This window comes from Camelus dromedarius, chromosome 5 (assembly GCF_036321535.1).
Source record: "Camelus dromedarius isolate mCamDro1 chromosome 5, mCamDro1.pat, whole genome shotgun sequence".
NCBI classification, from domain to species: domain Eukaryota; kingdom Metazoa; phylum Chordata; class Mammalia; order Artiodactyla; family Camelidae; genus Camelus; species Camelus dromedarius.
The window spans coordinates 14160807-14183631 of NC_087440.1; the positions used below are offsets into that span (position 1 = coordinate 14160807).

General features: G+C 39.0%; 1 protein-coding gene and 1 long non-coding RNA gene across 2 annotated transcripts in view; one reads left to right on the forward strand and one right to left on the reverse strand.

Annotated features, from left to right (window-relative positions):
* SCG3 (secretogranin III) overlaps window positions 1–22825 on the reverse strand; it is a 33751-nt gene that overhangs the window by 7707 nt on the left and 3219 nt on the right. Inside the window, exons 5-10 of the mRNA XM_010977176.3 lie at window positions 19468–19610; window positions 18511–18660; window positions 15687–15864; window positions 13101–13217; window positions 9205–9288; window positions 7478–7615 (exon numbers count right to left, since the gene is read on the reverse strand). Of these exons, the coding sequence (XP_010975478.2) occupies window positions 7478–7615; window positions 9205–9288; window positions 13101–13217; window positions 15687–15864; window positions 18511–18660; window positions 19468–19610 (810 nt within the window). The remainder of the gene's footprint in view (window positions 1–7477; window positions 7616–9204; window positions 9289–13100; window positions 13218–15686; window positions 15865–18510; window positions 18661–19467; window positions 19611–22825) is intronic.
* Window positions 1–22825, forward strand: part of LOC135321272 (uncharacterized) — a 47486-nt gene that overhangs the window by 6812 nt on the left and 17849 nt on the right. The window lies entirely within an intron of this gene.

Sequence of the window (22825 nt, forward strand, 5' to 3'; positions counted from 1 at the left end):
TGAGGAGAGTAAAACACGATTGAGGTTTTTGCCATAGTGTAGCAGACACTGTTGACTGCCTCCCCCCCCCCCCAGCCCCCCGCCATGCTTCCCTTATTCCAGCCCGGCTAACAGAGGAGCCCTCAGCCGACGGTGGACAGGATTGGCAGTTAGCTGCCCCCACCCGGCTTCCTTACCCCTTGGGCGCGTTCCGCACAGTCCCCAGAGGTCCTCGTAGGACTGAGCCCCATCGCTCACAGCTGCAGCCTGCTCATTAACACACCACCGTGGCTTCGTTCCCTCCGTGGACCTATCTCCCCACCCCAGCCCACCTGCAGTGCTTCCTGGGGGCACCTCCCAATTAAAAACACCACCTCGAATCCTGCTCTCAGGGTCTGTTTTGGAGGGAACCCAACCTAAGACAGTTGGAAATAAGGGATTCAGTGTCACCTTCGTCAGGTGCCTTTTTGCTCAGGGACTAACTAGCTATAAAAATGATGTTGAATTTTAAAAAGTATGAAATGTATGAAAAATAATTTTATTCACCATATTAACAGCAACCCATAACAAAGAATGAATTCACTGCAACTTAGAGAAGGCTAGACTGTAATCCATTAAAAGACTACTCTCTTGTGAATCATAACATAGATGATTAGGACAGTTTCTCTAACTGAAAATAGAACCTTCCCTGGCCCCATAACCCTCATTCCCATTTTCTGCTTTATTTTTATCGATAGCATGATTGCTTTCTACCGTATCATGTAACTTATTTATTAAGCTTATTATTTGTCTTCCTCCCTTAGAAATATTTCCTGTTTGCTGACGTACCCCCATGCCTAGAATAAAGCCTGACACATTGTAGGGTCTCAATAAATATTTGTTAAGTGAGTCAATGGATGAAGACTTCTTACATAGAAACCAGTCATAATCAGAAGATGGCTTGGTGAGCATCGAATCCAAACTAGAGAAACTATAATTTTTAAATAGAATAAATGATAAAAGTGTGCCTGCCCACCTTCCTTCCTTCCCTCCTTCCTTCCTTCTATCCTTCCACAAAGAATAAATTATTTGAAAGACGTGAAATTTAATGGATTCTGAACTTGTATCAGAGACAATTTAAAACACCTACAAATGTGCTGGACATGCTACATCCACGTGTCGTTTAATCTTTGCAGAGCTTTGTGAAGTAAGCGTTGTTATTCCCATTTTATTCATGAAGAAACTAAGGCCCAGAGAGGCTAAGTAATGTGCCCAAGGGGACACAGCTGAGTAAGAGTCAGAGCCTGGTCTTGAAGCAGAATGAATCTGGAGCCTCTAATGAGGGGAGCTGGGTAAAATTCACCTTTTAGACTAGCGATTTAGTGCCTGTTGTCATCACTAAACTGGCCAACAGGCAGTGGTTCTCTATTGGAATCACTGAGGGGAGATTTTAAAAATCCTGATGCCGGGGTCACTCATACCAATTACATCAGAATACCTGGAGGAAGGACTAAGTATCAGGGAATTTTTAACAATCCTGAGGTGATTCCAACGTGGGGCAAAGTTTGGGAACCACTTCCACCGGCACTGAGACCACCACACATTTGCTGGGCGCTGGGAATAAAATCAGGTGTTCCTCTGCTCTTAGACAAAAGCAGCTGGTTCGTATTTACATTTTCTTTTTTCGGGAGCTGTAAAGCATATCTATTATTTACACAGTGCGCACTGAAAGCCCATGAGAGTCCACTTTGGAAAGCTGGCCTATTTTTTTTTTCAAATTTACTTCAGCTTCCTCTGGAAAAAAATAGCTCATGGCTGAGGTAATATGGCACAAGCCTTAAAACATATGCTACAGCAGATGGGAAGAGGGCCAGAGACAAGATGCAGCCCTGCTTCTTTGGCTGTTCTGGTTCTCAGCCCTGCAAGAGAAATGTCCTTTTTTATACATGAATTTGTCCTGATCCTGATATGCTACCTTGATCTGTACAAGCTCCCCCCCAACAAAAAAAAAGCCCTGTAGAAATCAATAGGGTTAAACTATTGAATATTAGATATATTAAAGGTACTAGATGTTCAAAAAGAGGGTTTATAAAAATTAAGTTTGATATAATGTTTAACATTCTGTATAGGAAGATTATCCAATGACAGGTTTAATAAAACAAACCAACTGATAACATACTGATACTGTATCATGGATGCCAAGGTGGGCCCTAGAGCCATTCAATTGAAGAATTTTTGCACAATGATGATATTTGACATGACTGTAAGATTCAGCAGGGGATACTGGGTTAAGCACTGGGTGGGAATCAAGATCCAGCTCTGTCACTCTTTGGCTATGAGATCTTGGGCGAGTCAGTTCATCCTCTGTGCCTTGGTTTACTTATTTGTAAATTAAGGAGTGAATTCTGAGAAGATCCACGGTTTCTACATATGGGAAGAAATTCTCCTTTGCTGTCCTAGAAAGTCCTGTGTGGGTGGTGCGTCTCTGGCCTGCCTTTGCTCCCGGCACACTTGCTGACTCACAGGGGAGTCAGGCCACTATTTTTGGACATTTCTAGTAGGATGCCCTAGGGCTTGAATAAAGACATGAATTTTCTCCTCTTATGTTGCTTTAAAAATAAAAGCATCCACATGAGTTAGTCAGTTTATAGTCAATGCGTTAATTAAATAAGCAGCTTTCTCTTTCCTGGCTTCTGGAAGAAGATATGGGAATGGTAGGATATTTATGGGAAAGATATCTTAGAGGTCACCTTTTTAAACTTAATTCCATTATCTAGCCATAAACTTGATAAATGATAGCATTAGAATGAGTTTATGGGCATTGTAATGCTTATCTCATCTCTTGGATTATTTAAAAAAAAGATTTTCCGTGACTCATGGAGCATAAACATCAAGCTGGCAAAAAACCCGCCACACTTAGATCATGGAATAAAGCTTTAAAGTTCTCTGGTCTCCAGCGAGCAATGTACTTGAAAAATTAAGCAACTTTATAGATACGATTGAAATTAGAATAAATTTGATTTCATTGGCATATCCCTATATTTAGGAGTGATTATCGAACCATTCAAATCATCACACCACTAGAAATCAGTATCTTAAAATATTATTCTTAGTGTCAGTCCCTGTCAAAAGCAAGAGTTTAAATAGTCTAAAATATTTTCAAAGGTGAACCTGCCACTTTTCATCAATGGTAATTAAATTGGATTTTTTAAAACATTAAACCTGAAATGAGATGCGCGTAAACTTGCTTTGTAAGTTGAGGAGCAACATAAATGTAGGATGTTGCTGTTGCCATTCCACACAGGCCCCAGCATACACCTGGCATGGTTAATTATTGCTTGCTGTGGTTAGGTGGGGCCATCACCTCGCGCAGCAAGACCAAAACAGACTCCCTGCAGATGTTCCTGCCCGTGTGTCCTGCTTATAATTGTTTCCTTAAGAGGCTTTAGCTGAGCCATTACCTCATCTTGCTCTGCTCTGTAATGTCCTCCAACTTTCTCTCTGAAGGAAGCTTGTTCTACGTGCTTCTGACTCATCAATAAAGGAGATATGTCTGTGGCTTGTGGTACTTGCCTACTTAGGAATGAAGAACTATTCTCAGGTCATTTTAAAGCTTGCTTAAGCTCTCAGAGGCAGGCACTGGGTCTTATATTTCTTCTGTAGCCTCCTGAGCACAGTGCCAGGCGTGTCATCGCCAGAAATGTTAATTTACTCCTGAATAAATCTCTCAGGAAACCCAGCCACCCCTGCCTTCATCCACGTGGAGGCTTTTATTTTTCTGCCTAGAGACAACAGCTGTTTTCTCACTCCGTTTCTATAACAGAGAAGCAGAATAGCCTTTGAGGAGAGTGCAAATAAAGCAACCATGAGTACAGAGATAAAGGTCACAGCATGTCCTTTTGGGGATCAACTACATTTTTTCCGGGAAATGTTGGCCCTTGGCTTAAGCTCAGTTTGGTGTTCTCTAAACTGTACTAAAATCAATTTTCGTTATCCCAGAGTAAAGAGGATCAGGGGGAGCATGAATAAACTGAACTGCCAAGTGATGGAAGGAGGAAAACTAATTTAGCCCCAAGTCCCTACCCGTTTCCTAATGTTTCAGGAGAGCCATTACGAAGGTTAACACTAAATGGATGGAGTTTTACTCTTCTCTCTCCCCATTATTATCTAATGGAAATCCTAAAGAGAAATCCAACCTCATCATTACTCTCCAAACATTCACATCCTAAAGAGGAGGTAGTGGGCTACCACGAATCAACTCCTTCATATTCCTTTTTTAAAAAAATATATTTTCCTACAACAAGCAAAGAGACCTGCCAGCACCCACTCCTAGGAGTATTTGCACAGCGATATAAGGTGTTGTCCTAAGCACTGGGCACACTGCCTCTGCGAGTCAGAGAACTCGGACGATGGCCTGCTGTGTTCTAGGGAAGGACAGTCATTACACATGGTTGCTCCCAGAGCTGATGATTCAGGCACACTGAGCTGTAGTCCTTTGTGCCGCCCAGTTCCTGACTCTCTGGCTTAGGCCGCAGGACCACTCTTATCCTGGTTAGCTACCTTTCAAAAGCTCACCAGTCATCTTCCACCTCATACGCATTAGGATGGCTATCATCCAAAAAAAGGGGGGAAAAAAGGAAATAAAAGTATCGATGAGGATGTGGAGAAATTGGGACTTTGCACACTGTTGATGGGAATGGAAAAGGGTGCAACCATCATGGAAAACAGTGGTTTCTCAAAAAATTAAAAATAGACTTACCATATGATTTAGCAATTCTACTTCAGGGAATATTCTCCTCACAATCGAATGCAGGGTCTTGGGATATTTATACACTCATGTTCAGAGCAGCATTATTTACAATAGCCAAAAGGTGGAAGCAACATGTGTCCATAGACAAATGGATAGATAAACAAAATGTAAATATGTGTGTGTGTGCGTGTATATATATGCACACCATATACCACACACACACACACACACACACACACACACTGGAATGTTTCTCAGCCTTGAAAAGGAAAGAAATTCTGACACATGTTACAACATAGATAAAACTTGAGGACATTATTCTGTGAAATAAGCCAGTCACAAAAGGACAAATACTGCACGATCCACTTATATGAAGTAGCTAGAGAGGTCAAATCTGCAGAGACAGAAAGTAGGATGCTGGTTGCCAGGGGTGGGTGGAGGGAGAGGGAATGAGGAGTTACTATTTAATGAGTACAGAGTTTTAATTTTGCAAGATGAAAAGAGTCCTGGAAATGGACAGTGGTGATGGTACCACAATGATCTGAACGTGCTTAATGCCACTGAACTTAAAAATGCTTAGGATGATATATTTTATGTTATGTATATTTTACTACAATTAAAAAAAATACTAAAAAATTTTACTGCTCATCCAAAGTGGGCCTACGGTTGAGTAGAAGTATCAACGCAGCATGACCGGTCAATAAACATGACACGTATATCACCAAGTCCCCCTGTCCATGCCCATGACAAACATTATTAATTAATCATTGCAACATTCTTTCCTCCTGAGTCCAGACGCAACCTCATAACGTTTTTCAACATAGGCAACTACCAAACAATTAGAGTTGATATGTCAGCTACATACATCATTGTAGGAGAAAATTGTGATGGTCTATTAAATCCATGCTAGATGAAGGCTGCTGTAATCTAAAACTTCACACACAAGATGGTAAAACTCAACATGAACTTGATATATTAAGAAAAACAATGTCTTTTTCAGTCCTGTCTCAAAAAAGTCCCAGTAACTGAAATAGAAGCAGTACCTTTGACCAATATCACTGCTTATTTGAACCCATATAACCTAGGTTCAATTTTCTATATATTCTATGTAAAGGAACCAGAACTCTTTGAAGGAGAATTGATTTCAAGACATGGGACAGGAAAAATCACATTGGGTCTAGAATATTGTTGCAAGAGAGCATAGATAGTTTAAAAACCACTGAGTACACTGCTAAAAGGATGAAGGAGAAACTTGGAGGTGGGGTTCCTACTGCCCAAGCTCTACCAGCTTAAGCAGGAAAATCATAATCATCAACAACTTACGTAAATGGAGAAAGTTAATATGAAGTGTTAACAAAGATAGGAGTAATATAAAAGAGAAACTGTACTTTTATTGCTGCTATTAAGTTACAAGGGTATTAAATACATAGCTAGTTTCTTTTCTACTTAATACACAGACACTGTTAAGCATGGGTCTGTTATCAAGTATGAACGTGAACCTGTTTTTGTCTGTATGAGCAGGAGAGACTGGGAACTTGCACGTGGGCCAAGCAGTCTCTTCAAAATTAAGAGCTATACCATGAGCATGATCAGCTTTTGCGGTCTCACTTCATATTACAGCAAAGACTAAGCAAACGCCGTCAGTTCATGCCTCTGATGATTATAGATAATAAACAATGAAAAGGGAACCCAGTGATGTGCTTCCAGATGATAAATTAGCTGAATGTCACACTCGCCACCCTCCCCTCGCAAGAGAGCAACGACCCACTCCCTGAGCTTTCAGGGATGAAACTTTTAGATCACCCTACTAATGAGACACAGATAAGACATAAGTAAGTTACCAATGATACCAAAGAGTTCAATACATCATAATGACAAAAAAAAAAAAAAAAAAGTAGTTTGAAGCCATCTGTTCACAACTTCTGGTAAAGACACTAAGTTTCCAAAAAAAGAGTATCTATCTGAGAGACAGATATGTTTTCCGTGGTGTAACTAGCACACTTTGTAATAAAAGGGGTTCTAACCACTGGACTATGCAGCCAGATCCCACATCCTGACCTGAAATGGGAGGGTTAACAACTTTGAACTTGCAACCTCACGTGGTCTTTTTTTTTGAGGGTGTGTTAAAGTTTCTCAAAACCCCAGAAGATGTAAGTTTTTATCACACAGACTTATTAGGGCTTCGTCAATGTGTAAGAATAAGTATTAAAAACAAGTTTTATAATTATTGGGCTAGTTTAGTGTGTGCTTTTATGCTTTTTAAGGTATTGAGGTTACTTATGGAAACTTGATATATTTGATTTATGATTTTTAATCAAGTCCCTGAAAGTATTTGCCAGATTGCAATCACTATAAATGATTAAGAAAATTTGTCTTGTTAAAGCCATAAATTTTGATGACTTTGTTGAATAAGTAGTACATGAATATTTAAAGCAGTGTTATGTTTAAAGAAATATTGCTCAATAAATTCCTAAGATCATAAATTGGACATTGAACAATGCACAAATGGTCATGAGTATTTCTCCCAAGCACAAAGGCCCATTGGATATTAAAGACCATCAAAAGATGAAACCAATTTGCCATGCCAGGAGCCTCAAGACCAGTAAAAAAAGATTGCTATTCAAATAAAGTTACCATGTGCTAAATCTCTTCTATGGAGACGGTTTTAATTTCTCAGATTTGGTAGGGCTTGCCTTTTGGATGACACTTCAAAGTGAAAGTTTTTGCTTCTCTAATTTCATCGTCAGCCTAGAGCTGTCAACTCCATACCTTTTGGCTCATCTGTCTTTCCTCTTGGGTTGGCATTTTCATCTTTTGTGGAGTCCTTCAAGGTTCCATATTCCTTTTCCATTTTAGCTGCTTCTTCCTTGGTACTGTCTGTTTCTTCATGACTCTTCTCTGATGGCACTGTAATCAGATTGTACACTGTTATAACACCATTTCCTATGAATTAATTCCTAGTGTGGAAATGAATTTTATTGAAAAGATACAGCTTGAGGTCAGACCATTCTTTGAGTTGAAAGGGATGTATCTTGGCAATTATCTATCTAGTCCAACTCCTTACCCCCATTTCACAGAAGAGGAAACTGAGGCCCAGAGAAGGGAGAGATGTGCTGAAGGTCACCCACTGAGTTAGCAGAAGAGCTTGGCCAACTCCCCATCTGTTTTTCTGTTTTGCCATCCTGTGTTATTAGAGTATAGATTATTTTCCTTATTTTAATTGATGTAGGCATTCAAGTGAGATGTATCAGGTCCCAAAGCAAATTTGAATCTTGATTCCAATTGAAAATAACTGTAGTTGCCCAATCTCTCCTTGACATTGTGTTTTTGAAGAACAGTCTGTCACTCAGAGTAGCACCTAAGGATTTGGGGCTATGGTCAGACTTTCCTCCTGCCTCTTCCTTCATACTCCTTTACCCTTGGCTACCCTACTGGAAAGAAGGGAACTGGCCCCTTGCTATCAAGAGGGATAACCCCTTACTTACTTCTCACTTAAAAATAACTATATATCCTTCTAGAAATCCTGTACTGAATTAAAGAATCATAAACCTTGAAGTAGGTAACTCCTTGAAAACAACTGTAATGCATCTTTGTCAATAAAATAGGAAATCTTAAGCCATCTAACAGTAAGTTTTTTTTTAGTAAAATGTTTATTACTATATAAAATAAGAAAAAAGAAACCAGTTATTGTCTCATTTCATAAAACATCCCCTGCTGGTGTTGTAGTTCATAGATTTTTTTTGATGCATATTTTTTCATTGTTGTGGTACAATTTTGTTCCTTGCTTTTGTCATTAACATCACTATGAAAGGATATTTCCAGGTTATTAAAAACAGCTTGAAAACATCATTTTAAAGGGCTGTATATTCTGTCAAATATATGTACATAATTTCTGTGATAGGGACACAGAATTAAAGTATAAGAATTTGCAGTCTGTTCCCTTTTGGCACCTCCCTCATCCCTGAAAGATTCCTTTGCACAGCTCTGCTCTGTCACATTCGCCATGCTAAGCAGGGTGATGGGTGAGACGCAGAAGTGAGGAGACTGAGAGAAGAGGGTAAATCAGACCACACAGGGCACAGACTGTCCCAGAGGAGACAGAAGAGCTGGGAGGGGAGAGTTAGTGAGGGGGCAGCAGAGAGGGGGACAGAGGGACAGTGGTCTGAACAGTGATGATCTAGGATGAGAAAAAGACACCTAAAGGAGAATTTTAGGAAGGTCTGCTCAATTTGTGATCTAGCTCTCACCTTTCCCTACTAGCCGCCACCTAAAAATCTTCAGTAAAGACCTAATTTCTTTTCAGTGCTTCTTGGGATCAGATTTCTGTGCTGAGACTGGTCAAGGTTAGAGCTACTTAATCCTATTGGTTGGATTTCAGATCTTTAAACTTTAAAAATATATGATTTTTTAATCAGTGTTTATTGAAGTTCAATATTTACCACTCAGAAGGGTTATTTTGCTAAAAGCTGGGGAAAAAATAGTAAAATAAATCATACCTGGGAAAAGCTTGCTTTTATTGTCAGTAACATTTTTTTCTAGCTTATTCTTGGTCTGAAGAGCAATTGTTTCATCCAAGTTTTCTGGAACAGAGAAGAGAAGAAATAGTATTTAATGTCCTGAAAAACGCTTTCAAAGTTTTGCTAAAAATGTTTAAATCTCACCATAGCAATTCCACAGTATTAACATAGCTAGTAAGATGCTTTGACATGGATTTTATTTCTAGGAATCACAGACTCTTAGGAAGGGAGGGTATGCAAATTGAGATCCTCAAGTTTAACTTCCTGCTCAGTCAGCTGCAGAAGTCCCTCCCACATTTCCCAGACGGCTGCCAGAACACATCCAGGGTTGGGGCCTATGATGGACACCTGTGCTTTTGGCCTACTCAGCATCCTCTAGTAATGACACCTTGATTTTCCCTTGGAGAACCCAGACCTCTCTCACTCTCAGCATATTTGGCTCTAGTGGTGGCAGAAAAAAACCCAAGCCTTTCTCCGCCCTGCAGGCTGTAGTGGTTGGTCCAAGGAGAAGCACATGACACAAGCCAGGCCATTGAGGCTCAATGGTTGGAGAAAGAGGCTCTCTTTCCACTAGGATTGCTCTACTGTGAGAATGTGAGACGGGGGCGGTGCTGGCCACCTTGTTTTCATAAGGGAGCCGCTTATCTACAATACAGATAACATACAGGACGTCAGTGAGATGGGGAGGGACAGACTCCCCACACTACTGGTGGGCTTCCCGAACCTGAAGCCAAACTACCCCTACTCCTGGACTTTTCAGTTACATGAGGAAATAAATTATTTTTTCGTTTAAGCCAAAGAGTTGGATTTCTGCCATTCAGGGCTCTCACTAATTCATGAGGCAGCCAGTTCTATTGTTAGTCTTAAACGTTTTTTCATTGAGATAGAACGTTGTGTAAGTTTAAGGGGTACAAAGTTGTTAATTTGATACACTTATATTCTGCAAAATGATTACACGGTAGGGTTATCTGACACCTCCATCATGTTAGATGTCTTAAGGATGACAGTTTCCCTACTCATATTAAGCTGAAATCTGTAGCCTTGTCTTTGCCCTAATTCTGTTCTGTTCTTTGGAATAACACCATATAGGTGTTGCCAGACAGGAATCTACACTATGACCACCTCAAGGTTGCCAGTGAATTAGAATCCACACCCTTTGTGTTCAGTTTTTCAACCAGTTGCATATCCATCTCACTAATAAGACAGGGCTTTTTTGCTATTGGCAAACAAGCATTTCTTTGTAAATAGTCTATAAAGATTTCATAAGTACCTTGTATTATTCCTCCCTAAGAAAACTCTTCCTTCTGCCCTCCCCCATCCCTCTTTTGAGAGGAGTATCAGCATATTCCACTGTGTGACACAGCCTGCTTTCTTCTTTGAAATAGCAACCATAGCGGGCAAACTTTGTAGTCACCATACACCACTGGAGCAAGAACAGAACAGGCGGTCACTGGTCATTGTTACTTGCTGAGACTGACGGAGAGGAGGCGAGTTAATCCTCTCTCTTCTACACAGGCTGTTACTGAGCCCTCAGGGTTTGAGGGTGGACCTCCATGGCAGTGGAAATCAAAATCCAATGGGCTTATACAGAAAAACTCTTTATGTACAACTCTTTCTAATTGTAAAAGTTACATAAATAAAAGTTACAGATATATGAGAAAGTGAACAGAAAATTATGAAGAAAAAATAACGCTTATTATGCCCAGATACTGTTTTGGTATATTTCTTTCCAATTTTATTTCTATATGTATATCCATTTTTTAACACCCAAATTAAGGTCATATTCTAAATGGCTTTAAGCATTCAACAGTGTATCATGAACATTTCCCCATGTCATTAGTCTTTGTAAATAATATTTATTGATAAACATGATTATTAAAAACACAAACATTAAAAAATAAAATTTAGCCTATCATAAGAAGAAATAATTTAGATAGTCTTCTCTTATGGGGTAGCTAGGTTATTTCCACTGTTTTGTTCCTATACACCAGTGCTGTCCAGTAGAACTTTCTGCAATGATGGAAATACTCATTTCTGTGCTGTTCAGTATGGTAGCCACCAGCTACTTGTGATAATTGAACACCTGAAATGTGCTTAGAGCAACTAAGAAACTAGATTTTTCTTTTTGCTTAATTTTTATTACTTTTAATTTAAATAGCAACCTGTGACTACGATTGTGGACAGCACACATGTAAATAGTAGTGGAGATACCTGGCTAGCATGCAAGCCTTTGTGGCATCTCTAATTTATTTCCATAGGGTAAGTGTGGAATTTCTGAGTCAACAGGTTATTGATATGAAACAATGATTGATTTGAAACAATGTCTTTGATCTATTATTAGGTGAGTGAAATAGGCCACAAAGCTTGGTGTGTAACTTGAGCCCAAGTTTGTTAAATAAACTAAAAGAAAAAAAAATGATATAGATACGTATGTGTATGTGTGAACACACAGAGAAAAAACATCTGGAAAGATATAAATCAGAATGTTACCTGGGTATTAGTTTTAGGAGTAGCTTTTCGCTGTCTTTTTATTATCTTTCTGCATTGACTGATTTTTTAAAATGTTCTTTTATAACCAATTTTTTAAAAAGTAAAAAATTATTTTTCATGTAGGAAAAAATGAAGTTCATATAGAATAATTCTAGATTACTCTGTCCTGTGAGATTTTTCTCTTCCGTTTAATTCTCCCTTCCCTGGTCAGTGACCAGAGTAAGGGGCCATGAGTTCATCTTGCCTGAAGGATATCTGAGATGAATGGTATGTGTTGATTAACTAAACCAAGCAGGAAAGCAAAAGGCTTTTCTTCTTCTTCGAACAACATGCAGAATCAAAGATTATTTAAGCTTATCTATAAAGTTCAAAGAATTAAGTGTCAACAAACTTTTGCTATAAAGGGCCAGACAGTAAATATTTTTGGTTTTGTGGGCCATATGGTCTCTGTTGCAACTACAGAACTTTGTCATCATAGCAAAAAAGCAGCCATAGACAGCACTAAAACAAAGAAGCATGGATATGTGCCAATAAAACTTTACTTATGGGGGGGAGGACAGGTATAGGTCAGTGGTAGGATGCCTGCTTAGCACGTGTGAGGTCCTGGGTTGAATCCCCAGTACCTCTGTTAAAAAATAAATTAATAAACCTAATTACCTGCCCCCTTAAAATTTTTTTTAATTAAAAAAAATTAAAGAAAAACTTTATTTATGGACACTGAAATTTGAATTTTATAGTGTTTTCTCATGTCACAAAATACTATTCTTTTGATCTTTTTCCCAACCATTTAAAGATGTAAAAGCTATTCTTCGCTTGTGTGTTGTACAAAAATAGGTGGTGGGCCAGATCTGGCCCACAGACAGTAGTTTACCAGCCCCTGTTGCAGAGAACAGGGTCCTGTATTCTACAGATACAGAAACTGAGGCCTAGAAAGGAGAGTGTCTTCCCCAGCATCACAGACCTGGTCTGAGGCAGAGCTGGGACCAGGGGGCAGAACTTCTGATGCCCAGTCCAGTGCTCCCTCCTCACCACACACAGATCTCACTGGTTAAAACCTTTTATTCCCCACCATGCAAACACAATTGAAGAAAAAAAAACATCAAATTTTAATAAAATTGTCTTCAAGGAGATTATTAGAAAATGTTAGTAAGACAAAAATATAACAAAAGCAAAATGTTTGTATTTGAACTGGATCTATAAAGAGCTGTAAATGTCTGGTGAATTTTACCCGTGTCCATTATCAAGATGGCCAGTTCTGGTTACGAAAGAGATTCAGGCTATTTTGGCATAAATGATCAAATTAGTAAAATATTTATTGCCCAATCTCTAATCCATTTTGGACAATGAAAACTAACCACAGTGAAAACAAGAGATAGGACTCTCACCAAGGTAGGAAACACCTTCTTCTGGAGAGATTGTGCCATACTTTACCATCATCTTCACAAAGTCAATCAATGTTTTCATGATAGTAATCAGGGTTTCTTTCTCTTTTGCCTCTTTTTCTGTATAAAAAGACAAGATAATTTTTTAAAACTAGTGCAGTATAGCTTCCTCTTTCAGTGACAATTTATGAAGTACAGCGTCTTATTGAAATATTTCTCCCTACATATGTGGCTAAAACCACATATATTTAATTTACAAAAAGCCTAAGGCTTGATTGGGAATTCAGGACAATGTACAGATGTACTGCACTTTTTCAGATATGGGTAATGACAATTTCTCCAAAAGGGTTTACTTTAAAATATTTTTTGATAGATTAGATGATAGAGACAGTTTGCAGACTGAGATAATATGAACTCAAAAGAAAGTTAGCAGATTGGTAACTCAATAACTTTTCTCTACTCAGGTCATATATTTCTGAGGACAAGAATGACCTGTTTTTGTTAGTCAAGCTAAATATTTGAAATAATAACACACATGTATCTTTCTTCTTTAAATGTAAGGTTGATTTTTTTTAATAGTAGTATATTGCTTTCTACACTTTATTTCATTTGAAAGAACATAAGCATATTGCAAAAATATTCCAATGGTACAGAATTAAATAGTGAAAGTAATGTTCTCTTCCCTCCCCCCAACCCCCTACTTCCTACAAGCAACCATCATTAACAGTTTCTTGGGAACTCTTCATATTTGACATACTGTTCTGTATCTCGATAGAACAAGATGGCCAATGATTCCATAGTAGTTCAGTAGCTGTGTTAAGTCTAAAATCAGAAAAAAAATCTATTTCCATTTTTGAAGACAAAAATTTAGTTGTTAGAGGCCAGCTTCCCTATTCTTCTAGCTGCTATGAAGAATTTTCTCTAAATACTTCTAGTCTTCCCCTCCATCTTTTCATCCTCCCCACAGATAAGATTGATGAGCTACAGCCCCTGGTCTGCATTTCTTGACTAATGGGGATTTGGAATCTTCCTTCTTTCTGCTCCCCTGAAACAGTGGAAGGAAGGCAGGGACCTGAAAAAGTGCCTACTCTGCGGACTCAAACTATCCCAGGACTGGCTTTTCAAAAAGCTACACTGAGGGGTCGGGAGTAGGTACGCCCACTGCTGGCTCTCACACTAAGATACATTCTACAACCTGGTCTGTATCAGTATCGAAGATATTTTATTTCTTAACCTGCTTTATTATTTCTCAATTGGTTCAGACCTTGTGTGAAAAAGATGGGTACTTTCAAAGACCTCAGTCTAAGTACTTAAATTAAAAGCCTATAAAAATAAAGGCAATAAGGAATGGGGTCAAGAAGACTGACAGATAAAAATACATAGAGAATATTCCATACAGTAGAACCTTAAACATACCGTAAAAGTCACAAGATTGGGGAGAGGAAGGTGAGAGAAGGGATGGGGAGAGAAATCCTGGAAAAGGGCAGGTAAATAATACCTTGAGCAATCACATTATTTGCTCAAGGTCACAGCCATATAAAAATTTGGTCTCGTGCTGATGTACTTTACTAACAAGAAGTGACTCACCAGGACAACAGAGGTTCTGAGCTGGGTGTCTGCCAACCAGTGGTGCAAAATGGATCAGAATGGACCCTCGAGATGTATAAGCCCTACAGACACTAGCAGAGGGGCTGGTGCCATCCGGTCAATGTCTGGGATTGAAGGACAAAAGGATGTTCTCCAGAAAGGAAAGCTCACTCTAAGGTCACGTCTTGGGGAAATATGTTAGAATTATAGAAATCTTTATTACAAATGTTCAATCTGGGGATGAATCTTTAAACAGGAAGGAAAAGCCATAAGGCAGTGAGGGCATCTGTCTGAACAACAACAACAGAAAGTTTGCAGATTATTATCCTGCTTGCAGAAATAAATATGAACTTAAATCTTCAGTCAACTCATTTTGGTGCACATATAAAAGAAAAGAGAGAAACACATTAAGGACTTTTTTTAAAAAGCAGATCGTTTCCCAAGTGTTTTGGGCTCTTGGACTTCATTGGTCCAATGTCTTGTTCACTTCAACTCATTTGAAGACTAAAGTTGCACATGTCTAAAAAGCAAAATTCTGAATCATTTAGAAATAATAAATTATGTTCTACATACTGTTCCTACTAAGAGAAGAAGATAAAGCCTTAAAATAAAAAACGATTTGCAATAACAATTGAGGCTGAACTGGGTCAGGCCAAGGACTCTCTCTGACTCATCCCTTCATCAGCACAAGGTTCACTCCAATACCAGGAACACAGCACGTATTCAATAACTGTTTATTGAACAAATAAATGAACCCTCTGTTAACATGAAGATTAAATTATCCAGAAATTCCACCTTTCCTGATTATCCTTTCCTAAATATTTCCATGACTAGTACAATTCTTTTGGGAAAAAAATCAATGTGAACTATTTTCCCCAAAGCCATGATGTATGTCATTGAGGGTTGAATTTAGAAACTGAAAACAGGAAGAAAGAAAACACCACCCACATTTCCTGGAATTACCAGTTTCTGTTCCACATGGTCAGAAAACACAGTATTTACCTGAATCAATACTTTTCAGTAGTGCATAGAAGTTGGGGAAATACTGGAGTTCCTCAAAGTTGTCTTCACCGTAGGTTTTAGTTCTCCTTTCCAAGCCTTTTGTCAAGGTTAAGGTGTTGGATACTGTTTCATCATTTTCGCCATTAGTAAAACCATCTTGAAGTGCTGCCATTGGAGTCTCCAGTGGGGAAAAAATAAATACAAAATAAACATTTTGTTAGAACAAATGACACTCCGGCTTAACTCGTTCCTTTGTGATGCCCTTGAATGTGAAGTACAAGAATACCTCCTTCTTGGCAAGCTCCTGCAGGATCAAACTCTTTTCTAGGCGTGTGGGCATCTTGTCACATGGGTAGGTCATTGGGACTTAGAGACAGGTGCTTTACCTGAAGACCCTGGGTCCTGCTCAGTAGAAAATAGATAGGGAATTTCTAGGTCCTGCTCTGATCAAATTCCCCTCCACCAATTTCTCATGAGAGTGTCTTTGTAAAACTGCCTTTCACCAAGGGGTGAGGTGGGGTCCTTTGAGTTTGTAGAATCTACCAAGACAGATTGTGCCAAGATACAGGAAAGCCTGTCACAATGTCTAACACGAGCAGAGCAGTCACACCTTGGGTGTTTCTGGGTGACATTTTGAAGGCTTTCTGGGAGGCTGCACAAGATTCTTTGTCCCAGACTTGATATGTGTCCAGTGTTCCTATCTTTTTTGTTTGTTTGGGAGGGTTTATTTTTGGAGGGGGGAGGTAATTAGGTTTGTTTGTATGTTTATTTAATGGAAGTACTGGGGATTGAATCGGGGACCTCGTGCATGCAGAGCACATACCCCACCACTGAACTATATCCTCCCCCTCCCAGTGTTCCCTATCTTAATGATCCGTTCTCCATTTATTGGACTAAACAGAAATGTAAGAGCCTTTTTTTGTCCCTTCCTCTTCATTTCCTCACATCCAACCATCAGTAGCCTTGTTGTCATACACTCTATATTTATCCCAATTGTGTACGTTTCTCTTTCTCCACTACCCTACTCTAGTCCAAGATACCTTCATTTCTTACTTTCTAACTGGTATACCACCCACCCTCCAGTTTATTCCCAACACTGAGTTTTCCATGTTATAGCCAGTTATATTTTTAAAAATATGATCATGTAATTCCTTTGCTTAAAATCCTTCAGTATTTTCCCACTGCTTTTATGATAAAGATCAGAATCTGTATCTGGCTGATATGGTGCTGCCTGGTCTGGTCTGGCCTGGGTCCCCTCCTCAGTCCCATCTCTCACTGCCGTCTCTGTGCAGCATCCACACTGCCCTTGTTTCAGTTACTTGGGTACATCCTTCCCTACATACTGCCTCTCATGTTCACAAGTTAACTCCTATTCAGCCTTCAGTTTTTGGCTCAAGTCACTTCCTCTAGGAAGCCTTCCCCGAGCCTAAGTCCAGGACAGGTTCCTTATTTATGTGGTTTCACAGAACCATGTTTCTTAGAGCACTTAATGCAGTTGCAACTAAAAAATATGACTATTTGAAGACCATCTGCCTCTTCCATTAGACCTTAAGCTTCATGAGAGAAGGAATTATATCTTTCTAAGTGAGCATTGTATCCCCGGTGCTTGGTACCTAGTTGGTTTCTCAACAAATATTTATTGAAAGAATATTTCATTTGCATTAATGCATTTAGGTAACTTGAGTGCACAGGTCAAGCATGGGGACATTTTATAGATGGGAAGTAAGGAGTACGCAAGAGGAGTGAAGGATCATGAACGTTGCTATGTCAGTTTTAGTTCAGACTGGTAAGCTCGAGTGAAAGTCATGAGTTCTTTGATGAACTAGGAAGTTTTTTTTTAGGGTAGGTGGATTTCAGAGCTGTTTTAAAAGATGGCAGCTGGTGGGGATTTGAAGTAGGTGAGCAAAGGAGAGCTTTTAGGCAATCTAGTAAAAAAAAAGAAGTCATACCAATTTCTGTTTTCTAGCCTCCTCTAAAAACAGGACCATAAATCTACATATTATTTTTCCTCGTATTTGGGATAGAATGTTGGAAAGGATGAGGAGCCATGGGATCCAGGTGCTCTGGTGGAGAAAACAAAAGAGGAGGATATCCTCTTATGTCCTCCTATGGTTAAGACCATCTGGAGTTGTAGAGAGAATGCAAGGAGGAGATAGAGATTTTAGTAGCTTGGCTGAGACCAAAGAAAAGATGAAGAGGCAAGGAGAAGGGCGAATGAATGACAAATCTTAAGTAAAGGATGGCAGTCAGGCTCTGAGCTAATGAGAAGGGGAAGGAGCAGGCGGAAGAGCACAGGACAGACAGAGAGGCAGCAGCAGGCAACTGACTCTGGGGAATATAAAAGCTGATGTGTTAAAGGATCAAACCAAGCCAAGTTTCTTTTTTGGGGTTTTGTGAGCAGATGCTGACATCCGCTGTGAACAGAAGTTGGATACCAAAAGAGCTGTGAAATACTTGATTCCAGAGCACTGGAATTATACAAATTGTTATGTGAAATAACCATTTCCTGTAATATTATGTGTTATTTTACTTTGGGGTATAAGGCCTAATCTTTACTATGTAATATAATAAAACATGAGTCTTTACATTATTTTCAAAGTAGAGTTCATTTATATCTTTTAACTTATTGGCATTTCATGAATATGTATTTTAAGTAGGTTAAAAACAACACATATCCCAAATCTTCTTTGGCACCAACTGAGGTATTAATTATATGCAGATTGCATTAATTATATACAAATACAAGTATACACGCACACACACATCCCTGCGCATGCATATACACACAAACATAACACATGCATATACATTCACATATACATACCACTTTCTCCGGTATTTTTCCAGCCTGACTCTCAGAGCTGCTTGTTGCTTTACTGGGTTCCTCTTCATAATTGTTGGCTTCCTGAGAGATCAATTTTTGTAAAACCTCTGCAACTTCATCTTCCAGTGTCTGTGCCTGGCTTTCTGTGATCTGTTATAAAGAGTCAAAATATATGGAGTGGTTATTTCCATTCTTGTGATTAAAAAAATCTAGATGAAACTCTTTAGTTGAACACATATTTTTAGAAGAGATGCTCTGGTCCTTCTTCTGAACAACCCGTGTTTATACCTCTACTACATGCCAGCTATCCAAGTGACTGCCCAGCACTCCAGGGAAGTGTCTTTGGCCCCACTCTGGAGGTGGTCAGTCCTGTCTGTTGGAACCCACAGAATACTCACTCTGAGAAACAAAAGTTGTTTCTCAACCCTTAGCTGCAGGTCATGCTCAGGTAACCTTTGAAACCTGCAAATTCTATGCCCTCCTAAAGCCTGCCAGGTCTGTCTTAAGGCCGGGGAGCTAAAGTGAGGCAGGGTCAGGTTGGATTGCTTAGAGTTTCCCAATCATTGCATGGTTTTGCACATCTTATTTCCTTCTCCCCTCTCATGTTTCTTTTACTTAAATCCTAACCATTCTTCTAAGTTCACTTCAAACACCTCCTTCACTGAAGTTTTCCTTATTGTTCCACTGGATATAATCCGTCCTCCGGCATGCTGGACCACTCTGATAGTTCCCACGCAACTTGCATTATGAGCATGTGTATACCTGACTAGTGCCTCTGATAAACTATAAATTCTTAGAGGGAAAGAATGGTGCCTTACTTGTCCTCGAAACCTACGATGCTGAGTATAAAGTAGATGCATTATATAAACATTCAGCCATTTGAATGAAGTGGCTTGACTTCAGAGCATATTCCAAACTGTACTAAGAATTTGGTTTATTCACATGCATATGACTTACTAGGCCAAGATTCAGCAGTTTAGAAACGATCTTGTCAAATACTCCTCTGTCATTTTCTTCATAAATCCTTGTAGCAATTTTCTGGACAATGTCCTCAGCAGTTAAAGGAGTTCCATCTAGTTGATGAAGGCCGTCTGGATCATCTAGACAGAGCAATCACAATTTCACATCATGGTGATCACAGACATATTCCTTAGATATTAGATTTATGATCTATAGCTTGTTCTTACACATTCAGATATGTTTGGAATATATTTGAGGTGGTGCTTGGTCCACATAAACTCTCAGTTTGAAATAGAATTTGACTTCAAGTTAAGAACCTAGGATGATGATGGAAATTCTGAAAGCCTCTTATGTGATTATAAGAGAAAAATCTGAAGCCAACACAAAAGACCTCTCCATTTTTAGCACTAATACAAACAATATTATAGTTTTAATTTTTATAATATGCCACATTTAGATAGTATGCCATACTGTTCAAAGCACCCTTCTGCATAATATATAATTTGATATTCCATTTCCATCCAAGTTGTAGATTGATATTATCTGTGCATGTACTCCCTTTTTAGGCAAATTCCTGGGCTGAGGGTGGGAAAACCTGCCTCACACTCAGAATCAGAGAGTATGTACTGAAGACTTTATGACTTCCCTGGAATAAATGTTTACTTGTAAATGAACATGTTTCAGAGCGTATTTGTGTAAGGCAGCTTAATATGACAAGCCTCTTTCTCCAGAGAATAAGAAACTTGTTTTATGTGCCTGGAATTAAAACTTTGAAAATGTGATAACAGATTTGCACAAAGCAATATGTAAATGTATGCAAATCTCTGCAGAGAAGCTGGCAGATATGTCTCCTGGTCTCCCCTTCTTTCCTGGGAATACATTTGGCAGCCCTACTTCAGACTAAAGCAAAGACCCATCCTGGGGGAAAGGAAGCATTGCACCATGTCCATAGAGCACTTCCAGGAATCAATTGGTCTTTTTCCAATCTATACCCCATGGAACAGTATATTCATAGGTGCAAGTTTACAAGGCACTTAACTCCCCCTGTCACCTCTCGGCAGCTTGGAAAGATCAGAAATTTAGCTCCAGTGATCCCTCTTGTTATCTATGTATCCTTGGACCACTGTAACAGCAGGTAATAAGAGTATTTCACGGGATCAGATAAAATAAGATGTAAAAGCACCTTTTGAATTGCAAAGTATTATATGAAAGTTAATGTAGCTTTATTATTATGGACAGTGGATTTCTTTATTTCCTGAAATAAAGGAACTGTAGTTACCTTCTGGAGAAAATAGACATTGACTCCCTAGCCCAATTCTGCCCGAGTAATTCTGACCATATTCACTCAAAGAAAGAACAACCTAGTCCATATTTCTATTCTGATTCTGTCCTTTTCTTCTATGGCTCCTGGGGATTCATTGCCTTTTCCCAGACTCTATGAAGATGGAAGTATATGCAGCCTCAGGCAGAATATCGCCTTCTTGTTGTTTGGAAAGAAGCTTAGGAAAATGAGTAGGGAGATTATACACAGAAGGCTGGACGTTCTTTGATAGTGTATTATTGCTGAGCTGTTGGCCAACCCATGAGCTGTGAGCCTTTTGAGTCCTGCGTATCAGAAGGACTAATTAGCAGAACAGTCTCCTAGAAAAACCCAGTGAAGTCACTTCCCCTCCTGGCTGACTGAAAACTGGGTCCATCATCCATTTTGTCAGCAGCAGAGACTCACTACCCTTTAGGTCTGATTTCTCCATTTGCAGCCTGCGAATCAGACTCTTGGGAATACATGGAGTAGAAATTGCCCGGGTCTATGTAGAGGTGGAAGAATTTATTTCCCTGCCCACTTATCCCTGAGGATCTGAAAAAGGAAGAACAGTGTTTGATGACTGAGGCTGGAAAATAACTGAGATGACTGTTTTTCAGTTGAACATGAGCAACATCCTGAAGAAATGGCCCCTTTCCTCTGCTGCACTGCTGTATTCTCTTGAGCCAGGAACTTAAGCCTCCCCTGGCAGAGCTTTGCTCAATGGGGTTAATAGTTGAGCACTTGAATATAGACACTAATATATATAAAAGATAACCCACAAGGACCTACTGTATAACACAGGGAACTATACTCAATGTCTTGTATAATCCATAATGGAAAAGAATCTGAAAAAGAATATATATTATACATTTATGTAACAAATCCCTTTGCTGTACACCTGAAACTAACACAACATTGTAAATCAACTATACTTTGATTTAAAAAAAATGAAAAGGGTACATAGCTAGAGACATAGAGATAATAAAAAATAAGAAAATTGTATTAATAAAAAAATAGTTGAACACATGGCACTACTCCTTACCTTCTCGGGATTTCCCCTGTTCCTCTAAAAGGGACGGAGTTACTCAGAATGACTTCTCTACTGATCCTATTTCACCCTCCCACATAGACCTCAGAAGGAAGCCAAGCATGAGTTCAACATTTATAACTTTTTCAAGCAGCTATAACATTCTAAGTGGATGTAAAAGGGCCCTCTTCTACTTATGTTTTGTTCCAGTTATGTTTTGAATCTCCAGCATCTAATACAGTAATCATTTACTTGTTCAACACATTTTTATTAAAATCATAATATGGACCAGAACTGGAAACAGTGATAAATAGTTTAGGCATGGTCCTTAACCGCACATGGTCCCTAACCACACAAAGCTTACTGTCTAGCTCATAGTCTGATACATAGTAATTGCTCAATGAATATTTATTCAGTTAATGCACACAGAAGCCCCTAAGCAGTATTTCCTAAAAAAAAACTTAGAAAAATCCTGAATGACACATACAGTAGAGAAGGAGAATTGATGAGCCCTATGGCACAAGCCCATTTAGAGGTTTACTAAAGGTGTAAAAGCCCCCCTGCAAAAGTTCAGCCCCTTCACCTTCCTTCTGGAATGTAAGTCCACATGCCTCTGAGGTGGTCCCAGGATTATCAGGGTATAAGAGGATTCACTCATATATCATTCTCTCCAAGAGTCTTTTCTATATACTCAGGTGGACTTAAAATGACTCCTAGGGTAAACCTAGACCACCAGGACTAGCACTTAGTAGTTCTGAACCTATCTGGGATGGTAATAAAATGTTGAACGATTTAAAAACAAATTGCTCGAGTTTGTGATCAGATTACAAACAGATGTGCCTGTGCCTGCATGTGTAACTCATTTGACCAAAAAGACAAATACTAGACTATTTTTTAAAAACTTTATGAAATCAAATGGTCAATTCAGAGTGTTTGAGGAAGACCACAATGCCTAGGTACAACAGTTTATTTATTCCTTTATGCAGTCTTTTATGTGTTCATTTATTCTTTTATCAATTGATGCA